The sequence below is a fragment of the Tachyglossus aculeatus genome, chromosome X4 (assembly GCF_015852505.1).
Source record: "Tachyglossus aculeatus isolate mTacAcu1 chromosome X4, mTacAcu1.pri, whole genome shotgun sequence".
Taxonomy (NCBI): Eukaryota; Metazoa; Chordata; class Mammalia; order Monotremata; family Tachyglossidae; genus Tachyglossus; species Tachyglossus aculeatus.
In genome coordinates, this window is record NC_052098.1 from 5,596,801 (window position 1) to 5,610,933 (window position 14,133).

The 14,133-nt window shown below is 44.5% G+C and overlaps 1 protein-coding gene across 17 annotated transcripts in view; it reads right to left on the bottom strand.

Moving 5' to 3' along the window:
* The window catches only part of LOC119947832 (transducin-like enhancer protein 4), a 137,415-nt gene that overhangs the window by 74,851 nt on the left and 48,431 nt on the right, over nt 1-14,133 (bottom strand). For 8 of the 17 annotated variants that reach the window (XM_038769471.1, XM_038769466.1, XM_038769470.1 and 5 more), the window contains one exon: nt 6,975-7,049. The exons of 6 other annotated variants lie outside the window; for them this stretch is intronic. In XM_038769471.1, coding sequence (XP_038625399.1) covers nt 6,975-7,049 — 75 coding nt within the window. Of the gene's footprint in view, nt 1-1,379; nt 1,407-6,974; nt 7,050-14,133 lie in introns of all 17 variants that reach the window. 3 more of the 17 variants (XM_038769462.1, XM_038769461.1, XM_038769458.1) reach the window with 1 other exon arrangement.

Consider the following 14,133-nt stretch of genomic DNA (forward strand, 5'->3'; position numbering starts at 1 on the left):
GTGAGCTCCCTGTGGGCCAGGGCATTAAAATCATTGCATCACTGCACCTTTTTTCCCAGTGCTTAGTGTAGCACTTTGGACAAAAAGAGCCCCTAAATGTAACAACAACTATGCTAATACTTCAGTTATAATGATAATAAAAATGGCAATCACAATGTCAGGTGCACTTATCTGAGCATGTTTCACAAGTCCTAAGACACACAGTACTTAATGCCCTGGACCCTTCACGCGAGAAATGAAGAAATGTAATATTCTTGAGGCAATGGACAGTCACCAAAAAGAACCAGAAAATCCCATCATTTCACTTTAGCATGAATAACAAATGCAATTTGAGCCCAAGGCAGACCCTCCTGGATAGCCTTCCTCCAAAGCAGCCAAATAAGAAAACGTCAAATAAACCTCGACTCCTTGGACTCATTTCTAGCATCAGGAAGAGTGGGGAGAAAGTGACTTAAATGTGCCCTGAGACCCTTTGGCCAGAAGCTGAAAATGAAACAAGATGCAATCACCTCGCCTAACTTCCAATGAGTAGGAGTCATCTGTCCTGACCCAGTCAAGTTAGAGTTGAACGATTTTATCCACTACAGGAAATATTCCATTTTATAGCCTCCTACACAAGCTAGGTGAATTCAGGGATTTCCAAATAAACACATGGGCAAGATGGACCCAATGACAGCCCTAGTTGTAAGATCCAGAGCTTTTTGTGACTCTGATGAGGAAAGAGGAATTACAACCATAAATGTATACTACTGTAATTTGGCAATGCTGCATGAAATACCACAGATCTTTAAGCCAGCCTCCCTTTCCTATCCCACCACATAAAGCAGGTGGCCAGTTGGGAACCTGACCTTCAGACATCCAGCACTGTTTAGTAAAGACCGAATTTCCCAGCAAATCCAGTAATAGAGCTGGAAAGACAAACTGGTGCCAAACATATTCCAGAGCCAATTTTCTAATATTCCCTTCACCCTCACCTTTGCCGTTGGTCTAAAAATTCACACACTGAGAGAACACGCCCCCAACTGGTTGGGTATCCCCCAAAAAACCCCAAAAATCAATACCAATTTTTGTCAGTCAGCAATAAATGTTCCAAACAAAGTTTTTGGATTTGGATCTGGCTACGCTTTGTGGCCCCTGGAAGTCTATCTGCATAGCCCCCTAACCAGAGGGAGTCCCCTCCCCTGGTGCGATGGGACATCAACAGGGGCCGGAACCCTGGACCACCGGCACCAAAGAAATGGGGCGGGGATCATGTCTACCAACTCTATTATATTGTACTCTCCCGAGCGCTTAGTACAGTGCTCTGCCCACACTCAATGCTCAATAAATACCGCTGATTGACTAAAGCTAAGTTGATAGTAGACCTTTGGTGAACTTACCTTCAGTGGATTCTGAAATCCCCTGATCTGTAAAGGCATAAAAAAAGATGACACCTCGCTTTATTTTTTTAAGAGGCAATGGACCACCCCTATACTGTGAAAAGACCAGTCATTTGGCAAGTAAGCCAATTGTTCACTTTTTTTGCATGAAATAATAAAAACAAAACCAAGTCAAAATGGGGAGATTTGCGGGAAAGTGGGTGGAGAGCAAATAAAGATCTCATTCTACACCACCAAAAGGAGATTTTGAAAACTAGCATTGCAAAGTGGGACCCTGAGTTGGACAATAGCCCATCGCCAATCAAAAGATCCCGTCTCCTAGAATAGATTTGTGCATTTCCAATAATGATGCCAATGAGACGACTGTGGCCCAATACGATAAAATGCTTTAAAAAATAAATAAACTCAACCGAGGGTACGTTCACCTTTCTTCCTCCCCGCCCACCGCCTACCCCAACATATAGGGTGGTAAAGGCAAAGTCAGTTAAATCATTTCCTTAGTAATACAAGTAATATTTAAATAGATTTAATAGTGCTGCTCCAAACCAATGAATTATGAGTTTAAAACCTATTAAAATGTAATGTTTTTTTCCTGAGCTGAGGGGAGAGAGATTTAAATCCACTGAATTTTAATATTTCAGCTTGAGCTGCAGGAGGTAGAGAAAGTCCAAATGAACTATTCCATCAGCACCATTCAAGCATGAACATTTTAATCAGTTTTACTTCCTTGGAGTTCTCTAACACAGTTTACGCTGTCATTCTGAAAGCACTTAACACAGAGAGTGTGAAAAACCACCAAGGCTTGTTATTGCCTTCACAATTGATGGCAAATAATTTTGCAGACTTCCTATCATTAAAATGTCACTGCTCAAAATTGAGGTTCAGCATTTCTTGGACTAAACTGTTTTTTCCTTCAACAGCATCACTACCTGTCCTTAAGGTTTGGATCAGAAGCCTCCTCCACCCCTCTCCCCTTCTCCCCCACATCCATCCCTATATCTCTCCCTCTGTGCTCGGAGATAAACAAAGTAAAAAAAAAAAGCCCAGAGAGAAACTCCCATTGTTCTATCGTAGGGAAAAAAAAATTTTAATTTTAATCGTTCATGCTAAAGCAACACAATTCTTCAAAAAAAGTCACTCCTTTGGAGAAATTCTTCTGAGGTTAAAAGCGAATCTCCCTTATTAAGCATAACCACATTCCCTCAGCATGTGCTGATTATATAGTATAATGGATTTAAACTTTTTTTTAAATAGTCAGATGACAATTTAATAATACAGGAAATGAAAACATCATTTCTAATTAGATCATATTACTGATTCAAAACTACAATTTGTGTATTGTTCCAACAGTGGGATCTTGCAAAGCTTTCTAATTTAAAAACCCAGTGGCTGGGAGGATATATGAAAAGATCAAACTGGATATATTAGCATTCCCATAGCTCAGTGGGGCAAATTGGGGCAAGTTATCACTGCCACTGGGGAACAAGCCCAATCAAACATTAAGACACCCTGGAAATCCAACCAAAAAGACATCCTTTTGTTTGTTTCATATAAATAAAAGACAAATGATATTTAACTTGTTTCAATCTATCAACAGTTTTAAACTGAACATGACCTGTGAAAGAAATCATTATAACTGTGTTTCATTCCATTAAACACAACTAGCTTATTGTCAAGAGAACAAGCAGTCTCTCCAGGTTTCTGCCTCTCACTTCAGTATTTTGCATTTAAACTACATGGATCACTGGCTCGGTTCATTTACCAATGAAGGTAGAATAATATTGCAGAGTCAAAAAGGTGCTTCATCAAGATTTCATTAAATCTGAGTACATTTAGGCTTGCGGGTGATGATGTACACACCTATAGCATATATAGATAGATGGATGGATGGATGGATAGATACAGGAGAGAGAGAGAGAGAGAGAGATCTACTAAGTGGGTGCATGGATGCAGCGAGGATATCTATGCTTTCTCTGAATTTTTTTTCGGTTCAATGGGGGCAGAATATGCCTTCAATGACATTATGAAAGTGAAAAATAATCAACTTGAAACTGATTTTGTATCGTTTCTGGCAAAAGCCTAAATATTTCTACCAAAAATATTATTTATAGACACTTAAAATGAAGTTAAGACAAGGGGGTGCAATTACAGTGCCAGCAAACAAGAGCTGCAAGAGACCAAGTGCGCAGTTAATGGTAAAAAAAAAAAAAAAAAAAGGTCTGGTGAGTTATCTTAGATGAAGCTCTTTGACTCTTTACTGTCCGCTAATATTTCAGCTTCCTGCTTCTGCATTCTATTTCATTTTCCAGATCCTCAGCACTACAGCCCATGCTCTTTTGCTAACTTGCTTTCCTAAAGTAAGTTCTTCATTTCTTCACCCAAGTTTTGAGAGCCCGATTAAATTGGTTGAGTGAAAGAATAAAATCCCTACGTTAGATGCTATGTTGGAAATACTACATCACAGAGAAACTGCCTCCCAATCCAGGCTGGGTGGAGGAATGAGCCACAGAAGACAATGCTAAAATGCCCACTGGGGAGGAAGGAAAGGCATATGCTGAACTTTCATTTCCCAAAGTAACAGACAACACTAACCAGTGAAATGGGATCTCTGCCAACCAGGAAATGGGAAACTAGAGCAGAATAAGCAAAACAGAAAATTCTGCCCTCCTACTAAAAAGCAAAAAGTACTGCTTTACCTAGACAGAGTTTCTCTGATCTGGTCTTCACGAAAACAGTAATTCCTAAGCTGGGAATTGAACAAACGGCCCCCCTTCCAATGGCAATTGCTCAACACATCCTACATCAATAGCCTTCATTCTCCTAGAAAAGACATGCAATGTCCCTTCTGCTCCACCTGACATTTGGAAACAAAAAAACAACCACAACTGAAACACACACGCACACACACACACACACGCACACTCTCACTCTCTCTCTCTCTCTCTCTCTCTCTCTCTCTCGCCCCCCACCCCCACAGTTTCGGATACCACATACTCTCTCTGAGCGTACATGCCTGGTCCATACACGTATCTCTTTTCGAATCCAACCTTTCACCACTTCCTTTATTCAAAGAATGTTAATAGAAGTGGCAGGATTTGGGGTTAGGTAATGAAAACTAATTGGGAAATGTATTCATCTCCCACTCGCCCCACTGGAGCGTAAAAGACGTACAACCAATGTTATGAGTCTACATGCCTCGCTCTGATTCATCCCCTTCAGTCCAAGGGGCACTTCAGAGGAAATAAAGGTTACTCTTTTCCATTTATATCTTCTAATTGACTACCAGTATTTTCTTGCGGTCAGAGGGACACAAATAGAGTTGGAAATAGCCTATTAAAAACAAGCCACAATCAGACTATTGCTCTGTTTCACCATCAGCAATGATCAGAGAGTTCTGATTTCCTTGTTAAAAGACAGAGGTATAATTGAAGCAATATCTTCACTTCAGATTGATTATTCCACGACCCTTATCCACATCTTCACTCAGCAATTTGAATTTTAATGAAAGTAAATGGAATAATTAGCATTTCAAAGTGTGTTTGATACAATGAATAAAAAAAGGGAAAAGACTTTTATGTACAATCTATACGCAAAGGAAAAAAAGTACTGGGGAGGGGGCAGAAAAAGGAAAGTACAGTTCATTAGAATGGCTGAAAAGAGCTACTTGCCCCAGTTGCATAATTCAAGATGTGAAGAATGGGATCTGAAACTCTGATTTCTCACCTTTAATTTATGAAGTGTTCATTCACACCCTAAGATTGGGGGCAGAAAATCCAACCCACCCAGCTGTCCAAATCTCAGCACCTTGTGGGGTCCTGTTTGACAATCTCACTCCTGTTTTGGTTGGGAAAGTTTCTGTAATTGGGCACCACTGATTCTTCCCAACTGTCACTGTACTCGCCCCCCCCCCATCTCCACTCCTGACTGACATCTGTCCGTCAGTCTCATCGAGGAGAAAAGCCACCAAGCGAAATGAGGATATTTTAAAATCAATCAATCAATCAATCGTATTTATTGAGCGCTTACTATGTGCAGAGCACTGTACTAAGCGCTTGGGAAGTACAAATTGGCATCACATAGAGACAGTTCCTACCCGATAGTGGGCTCACAGTCTAAAAGGGGGAGACAGAGAACAGAACCAAACATACCAACAAAATAAAATAAGTAGGATAGAAATGTACAAGTAAAATAAATAAATAAATAAATAAACAGAGTAATAAATATGTACAACCATATATAAGTCCGTACTCCATGGTGATTGAAAGTACCGTGTGTTAAAATATTAGGGAGATAAAAATATATAGCAGGGTCATATCGACAGAGACATTCTAACCCAACAGAACAAGGGGGTGGAGGTGGCTATGATTCCTTTCGCTCTTATTACTCTTCTTAGTCGAATTATCATTATTTACTGCATTTGTTAAGAATTTTGTTCAAAGCACTGTACAAAGGATATTAATTACTACATAACCCCTGGCCCACAGAAGACTCCCATTCTAAAAAAGGCTGGGGGGAGGGGAGCGGGGGAGATATGTCCACAGACCACAGGGAGAGATTTAACAGGGTAAATACAGCCAAATAACAATTTAACCACCATAAACCCACCACCCAAATTAGAAGGACACGTAACTGGCAGAAGGGAATGATCCCCAGGTTCCTCATCATCTTTAGCTGGGCTGTTCTAATTTTAAAAAGTCCCAAACTCCTAAAGATGGAGACAGCAGGCAGAAGCCTGCCTTGCTCTGGTGGTGTTGGTGAGTGGAAGGGGAAGGGGAAGGGGGGAGAGAGAGAGAGAGAGAGAGAGAGAGAGAGAGAGAGAGAGAGAGAGAGAGAGAGAGAGAGAGAGAGAGAGAGAGAGAGAGAGAGAGAGAGAGAGAGAGAGAGAGAGAGAGAGAGAGAAAGAAAGTGTGTGTGTGTGTGTGTGTGCGCGCGCGCATGCGCGCAGCCCATGTTGGGACCCAGGGGGAGAAGAGTTTCCTCCTGCTGGATGGGTATTCTCCCAGATCCTGCTGCCTCCTGACGAATCCCGGAGCCCTGACAGCAGTTGGGCGGCAGGTGGGGAGGGAGCTCCAGGACCCCACACTCAGTCAAGTACACATTTGTTTGTTTATGATATCTGCAAAGTGCTTACTATGAGTCAAGCACTGTGCTAAGCGGTGGGGTGGATCCAAATTCATCAGGTCCGACACGGTCCCTGTCCCTTAAGGGGCTTACAGACTAAGCAGGAGGGAGAACAGGTAACGAATCCCCATTTTACAGTTGAGGAAACTGCGGCACAGAGCAGTTAAGGGACTTGGCCAAGGTCACACAGCAGGTGAGTGGCGGAGACGGGATTAGAACCCAGGTCCTCTGACTCCCAGGCCAATGCTCTTTCCACTACGCAACACTGCTTCCCTGCCCCCATATCCCCCCTAGTCCCACACTCTCAGTAGCGAGATCAAAAAATATCTCAGCACGAGCCACTTATCTGTATCCTGGAGTCCAACTACTTAATTTCACTTGGTTGTCCACTACTATTGCCTACTTGATTGAATCCAGTCACAAGTGAGAACTAATTATAAACACTAATAGAGCTAAAACAGAAAGACCACATACCCCAATGATTGCGTTCAGTTCTGCCATGGTCACTTGCTTGGCACGTTCCACAGCCTGCACCACTTGTTGCTGGTGCTATAAAATGAAGATCAGAAACAGAATAAAATTACTTGTCTTCTAGGCATTAGACATGTTTTCTAACTTCAGTCACATGCAGGGTTGGAAATCAGTCCTCTCTGAAATGGGGAGAGAGAGAGAGAGAGAGAGAGAGAGGGGGAGGGAGAGAGAGAGAGAGAGTGAGAGTGTGTGTGTGTGTGTGTGTGTGTGTGTGTAAAAGAGGAGGGGGGTGAGGATGCAACAATGAGAGGCAGGGGTGAAGACAAGAGAGCTGGGTAGGAAACAGGGAGCAGAAAGGGGGAGTGTGATAAAAAGGGGGGCTCGGGAGAATTTTGAGTGTCTGGAGCAGTAAGTGTAGGAAGTGCCCGCATAGAAAGCAATAAATGGTATAGTGGGAGCGGGCAGAAAGAGAGAATAGGATGAGAGGGTGAATATGTGCTCCCAGCTGGTAAAAGAAGTTGACCTGCTGTGCACCTCGTCCCCTCCCAGCTCCACCCACCCCTTGCTCACTCCCCAAACCACTCCGTGCTTCGCTCAAAAGGGCGGTCGGCTCTCTCCAATCGAGCCCACAAAAGTACTTCCCGTTCTCCCTCCCTCAGTCCCACCCTGCTGCCCCACCCCCCAAAAGCAGCCCATTACTACAGAGAAACTTTTCAGCCTCCTCTCAAAATCTGCTGGAGCAGATGTTGGGAGATCCAGGATTCAGACTCTGGAAAATGCCAAATCCGCTCCCATAGGGCTTTACCGTTTTTTAAAAAAATCAATCAAGAAAACGTGGCCACCAACAGAGCCTTATATGGATTTTCACAGCTGAATTGTAGCACTCAAAAATGAGAGAAATGGTGACCCCAAAACACCCAATATCAATACAAGTCAAGTGCGGGGATCGTAGTACAATCTCGTGAGGTATCGTGGTCCCCATTTCACAGATATGGAAACTGAGGCACAGAAAGCTGAAGTGACTTGCCTGCAGTCACCCAGAAGAGCACTGGCAGAGCTGGGAATGAGAACCCAGGTTTACTGACTTCCAGCCCCAGGCTCTACCCACGGAGCAACACAGCCTCCCAAGGTCCGTAGCTTTTCAGTGATGTGGTAGGGATGTAACAAAATGAATTGGCCCAGAAGCCTCTACCTAGAGCAAAAGACCCATATTTGCACACGAAATAGATTCCACTTAGGCAATCACTCCACAATATCAAACAGCTTCAAGCAAATACATCTTTTCTAATGGAGAGTGTTGCCATTGCTCAGGTTCCTGCCACAATCATAGAGAGGTGCCATTTTCCTAGTAAGTGGGAAGACCGATTATGATTTGAAGCTCATTCTACTTGCAAATCAACAAGGAAAGCAACCAACGTCTTGAACTGATCAATCAATTAATGGTATGCATTGAGTGTCTACTGTGTGCAGAAGACTGTACTAGGTGCTCAGTAGAGTCCAGCGAAATGGACTCTCCTCCAAAAGGCCTTCCCCAACAAACCCTTCTTTTTCCTCTGGTCCCAATCCCCTCTGCATCACTCTTGCACTTGGATTTGCACTCTTTATTCACCCCCATAACACTTATCTGTAATTACTTATTTATAATGTCTGTCTCCCCTACTAGAATCTAAGTTCCCTGTGGGCAGGGAACATGTCTACCGACTCTGTCATATTGTACTCTCCCAAGCTCTGCACGCAGTAAGTGCTCAATAAGTATGATTGATGGATTGATTGCAGAATTTAGACAGTGTAATTTCTCTGCTGGCCATCTCAAATGTCCTTCCGGTGACCACTGGACAGAGATGCCTTTTCTAAAAGTCACTATACCTGGCCTGTAAACAATTTCCTTGGAAGGTCCTGCATTGGCCACCTCATTCTCCCTTGGGGCGGGGGGGGGGGGGGGGGGGGGGTAGGGTGCCAAAAACTAACACCTGCTGTAATTCGCTGCTTTTGCTTCCAATAGAAAACAAATCCGTCTGACCATGCCCCTGGTTTTCCCTACTAGCAGAAAAAGTAGCAGCCTCGAATAATAAAATAGACTAGTTTTGTGTCTTTCAAATTGGGAATTTCCTTTAAAAAGCTAAGGTTTACAAAAGCAAACGATTCCTGTGACTTCATACTCAACAGCCTCTCCTTTCACCCTACACAACTCACCTACTCTGTAAAACCTAGGCCAATTTTGAACTGTCTTTTCCCTATGCCTTTGCAAGAAAAGACTATAGATAAAACCTCACCCACAAGAGTTTGTGTGTAGCGGGGAGGTGTTTGGAGAGTAAACTTATCTCCATATCATTTGTCTGCAAAATCCTTCAATTATGGGTCTTTGTACACAGTAAGGCAGCAGGTGGATACAAAGCAGAGATTCTTTCCCAGGTAGTTAGGGTGTAAGAGCCATTTGGGTAAAGAGGTAAAGGGCGAATATACTCCTTAAAACCTGACGGGATCCAAAAGGAAGCGAGTTCACAGACTGGAATGCTGTTCCAGATTTTGATTTCCAGTTGGAATGGCAAGTCACAGCCCAATGCATCATTGAGTATGATCACAATCCAGCCACGTGACTTAATTCCGCTCCAGAGCAGTGGCACAGGCCAATTTCTCTCGGGGATTCACAGCTATTGATTATTCCCCTCCCCACTCCCCTCTTCCTCAACATGCAAACCGGCAACCATTACTCAACACTTGGAGCAAGTAACTATCAATCACTGCCACACAAACATATACAAGCACAGGGACACAGACAAAAACAGTATCTATTCCATTACAAAGATGACATTCTGTCCTCTTAAAGCGGCAAAAGAACACCACTGTATGTCCACCATTTTCATTTTCAGCATCCAGCCTCCCTCCATCTAGGCCACCGATTTCCGTGGCTCATTCGGTGCTTCTCTTCACAAGGACTGGGGCGGGGGGACGGAGAGGGAGTGTTCTCCCCCCCCACCCCCGCCCCCTCCAAGCTCACTTGACAACTGAACATTTCACTAGACAGGGAGAGAGAGGAAGGGAAGACCATGGAAAGGGAAAGAAAGTTTGCGGAGGAATCTAAAACCCTCACACGAATTGGTATACAGAGGCATCCCTCCTCCACCCTCATTTCTTCTTCTTCAACCCATTTCTATTGATTCTCAGGCTCAGAAAGTTAGGACATCCAAGCCTCCTTAAACCCACAGTCTAGCTGAGGGTTGAAGCTTTCTTATAGGAACTTGATGCCTTTTTCCTTTTTGGTTGATCCTTCATTAACGATTGGACCTCCTCCCATTCCATAATCCACTCATTTCCTCTCTGTCTTCCCTCTTCCCGTCTAAGCAGGAAACACCCTAACATCATGTCCTTCGGCTCGGCTGCTCAACCCACGTGTTGAGGATGCCGAGTTGCACTTCACCAACAACAAATGGTATTCACTGAGCGCTGAGCACTGTACAGGGTCCTTGGGAGAGCGTAATAAAAGTCAGAAGACCTGTTCCCCGTCTTTGAGGCGCACCCAGAATTGGAGAGTAAAATTAACCTAAGGGATATGGTAAGTCAAGTTGGAAAGGGACAGCCTGTGACAAGGGCCACTGAGAGGATCAAAGAGTCAATCAAACTGGATTGAAATCACTGGTCGATTGCACAAATGAAATTGGGATATATTGCCATCTTTTTTTTTTCTTATGGTAGAAAAAAATGATTAGGCTGCAAGAGAAGCACCAGAAAGTCAGGGGAAAGTTTAACAGCCCAAGTAGGGTAGCAATCTGACATAGTGGAAAGAGCACAGGCCTAGTCTAATCCCAGCTCCACCACTCGTCTGCTGTGTGATCTCAGGCAAGTCACTTCACTTCTCTGGGCCTCCCTTTCCTCATCTGTAAAATGTGGACTAAATTCTACTCCCTCTTACTTGGACTGCGATCCCCATTTGGAATGGGGACTGTGTCTGACCTCATTATCTTGCATCTGCCCCAGCACTTAGAACAGTGCTTGGCACATAGTAAGTGTTCAACAAGTATCATTGTTATTAGACCGTAAACTTCTTGAGGGCAGGAATCGTGTCTACCAACTCCATTGCATAGTACTCTCCAAAGTGCTTAGTGCGGTGCTCTGCACACAGTAAGCACTCAATAAATATCACTGATCGACTGATCGCGCCTACCTGGACAGCTTAGACATTTGATAGCACTGAGTCTGCAGGCCCTGCACTAGGTAAGTGGAAGAGCCCAATCAAAGAAAAAGACCTGCTCCCTGCCCTCGAAGAGCTTACAGTTTAGTCCGGCAGACAAGGCCAGTGCGCTTGGTACAGTGCTCTGCACACAGTCAGGGCTTAATAAATACGATTGAATGAATGAATGACTAGAAGGGGCATCCAATCCCAGCCAGGACTAACCTCACTCCCCAGACACAGGTGCTGCCTGTGGTTTTTTTTTGAAAGGGATTCAGGCAGAATTTTCCTCTGTGCAAAATTCTCAGATTTTCTTTCTTTTTTGGGAGCAGGGGTGGGGGGCGGGGCAGGATGGGAGGGAGGCAAAGGAGGAAAGAAGAAAGCAAGCGGGGAGTCTGTCTGGGCTTGTTTTTATAGGGTACTTCTCATCAGTTACCTAAAGGCATTTTACAGATGCCTCACTGACACCCATTTTACAACTGAGAAAAAGGAGGCTCAGAGAGACTCCAGTTTTCTTCAGCCACTCGGTGAGTCAGTACTGGAACAGGGGAAAGGATGGTTGTTCTCGACTCAGACGAGTGCATTTATTGTTCCGCCAAAGTAATAAGTAGTAGTAGTAGCTACGAAGCGCCCAGAGGTTACCTACCTATCCCGAAAGGCTTATTGCTTATCTTCGATAGAAAACTAGAAGACAGAGCTAATGCCACTGACAGCTGCGTAACCACTTTTGCAATGCATCCTGGGATTCTCCGGTAACAAAATATACAGCACTGTCATAACGCATTACACAACACACTGACTAAGCTGTACCGGATAGACGGGTATATAAGCCAGGTGCGCGCGGCTGCCTAATAGATGCCATTTGCAGAGGGCCTCTGACAGTGACACACGTTAACTACAGCCTTATCGGGAGACTCTCTGGTGATTTCAGCCAAGATCTCCTGCATCAAACTGCGTTACCACCAGTCATTGATTCCTTACAAAGTTAACAAGCAATAAGATGAGTTAACCTGGTGCTATTATGAGATGAGAGCATTGCCACTAGTGCATGTAACCACTGTATTTTTGCTCATTTTCCCCCAGGCACAATATTAAAGTGACTGATCACATTTTTCAACTCCCGTTTCCCAATCACACTACACATGCAAAAGGTAGCACACAGCAATTCAATCCCGTATTCACCTAGACGCTCAAACGGCCTTTTAGTATGCAACGATACTTCATAAACAACTAAAATAGATTGGTTTTCTTTCAAACTGAAGTAGGTTCATGAGTCAAGTCCAAACGAGAACCCACATATCTTCTGCAGCACGTATCCAAATGAAAATATTGTCCAACTAGTTAAATAGATATTTCAACCCATTAGATGTCATCTCTTTACCTTTGCCTCAGAATTGAGGGCACATACTGTTTAGGGGAATTCGAATGAGATGAGACCCTCATGCAGAGACACAAATATTTACAAGCACATGCCCTGAGCAAGGCAAAATGTTTATTTGTGGATAGAGGCCCTTCAGAGACTGTATAAGCGCTTAAGATTCACAATGCAACAATGCACTTCCTTTCTAGCCTGTGGAACTTGAACAGATAACTGGTGTACACAGGGACTTGGATTTGGTGAATCCCTCAGTTATGGAACCTCAACAGAACTTCCAATGGTTTACCAAGAAACTTGGTGAAAACGGGCAAAGAGGACATTGCTTCTCTCATAGTTGGAGAGTGACAACAGTTGTTGGGCTAGGACCACTGTTATGTGCTGTTACAAACCACCGTCCCACCTCACGCCTTCTTCTAGACTCCTGCCTCCCATAGGGATGTGAGCCTACACTGTGTAATGTAATGTATTACAGGGCCCAACCCCCTGGGTGCCTGACTCCGGGTTCTTCGGAATTCTCCAAACCCTCTTGGGCTCCTCTCTCTTAGCACGGGGAGAGGAGTGCCTCGACACGTAGAGGCTGGAGGGCAGGGTGTGATTTCCTGCCAACATCCTCATTTCCTGTGATGCAAAGGCCATGGCTTCATCACCTTAGAATAGATGTGGGCGATTACCCTGACCTGCAGGTCACTTATAAAGCCCGGTCAGTGGCAGCAGGCCAGCCGAGGGTTAAGGACAGGGAGGTGGGGAGTGGGGAAAAATGCTAGCGAATCTAGGACTTACGAACAGACCCGTCGTCCGATAGTTTAGGAAGAATCAAAATGGATGTCGGGTCCTTGAGGTAGCTGTCCAGAGGCCTGATTGTCTTGGGTGAAAAAAAATATTTCAGAAGTGCCCCGTGGACCCTTTTCTGGCCAGGAGAATTGCCCACACTCACTCTCCGCCAGTCGAGCTCTCCCTTTTCAGGACAAAATGACTAAAAGGATCATAAAACCAGACCCTCTAATCAAAAAGTGGACGTCGGTTTTCAGTTCAGTGGGGCCAACCAATGCTAAGGGTGTTCTGCAGGGATTCCTTGGCCCTTTCTCTCCCCACCGCCCCCCACCCTTCCTGATTTTTTTTCTTAGCAGTTTCATTCTGATGATCACTGGGGAGAAGGCAGCTGGGGTCGGGGAAGTGTTTGCTAGTGTTCCTGGGCAGTGATAGAGTCCTGAAGAGTCCCTGTTTTTGAAAGAGGTGTACCACTACTGCCTGGTTTGGGGGGTAGGAAGGGTTTTCTTGCCTCAGTCAACTCTGGTGGTGAGAAGTGTCTCTGCCTGCCAGGCCAGATGCTGGCATTTGGGTGCCACATCCCAAGGTCTGTTGTCATATCCACCACATCTCTTTGCCCTTCGGCTTTTTCCATTTAGTTTTCTCCAGTTTAAAACAAGGTGGCCAGGTTGTGGGTCTGAACCACTGCCACCTACAGAGGCGCTAGGTGTTTCTATAGTGTTGAGGACAGCTCTCATTTCAGCAACATGGATGTGAGGGTAGGCCTCCTGAAGGGAGGCATACAGAGGAAGGAAGCATGCAAGTCTGGAATATCCACAGGCTAGGGAGCTGCTGAGAGTGCAGCATCC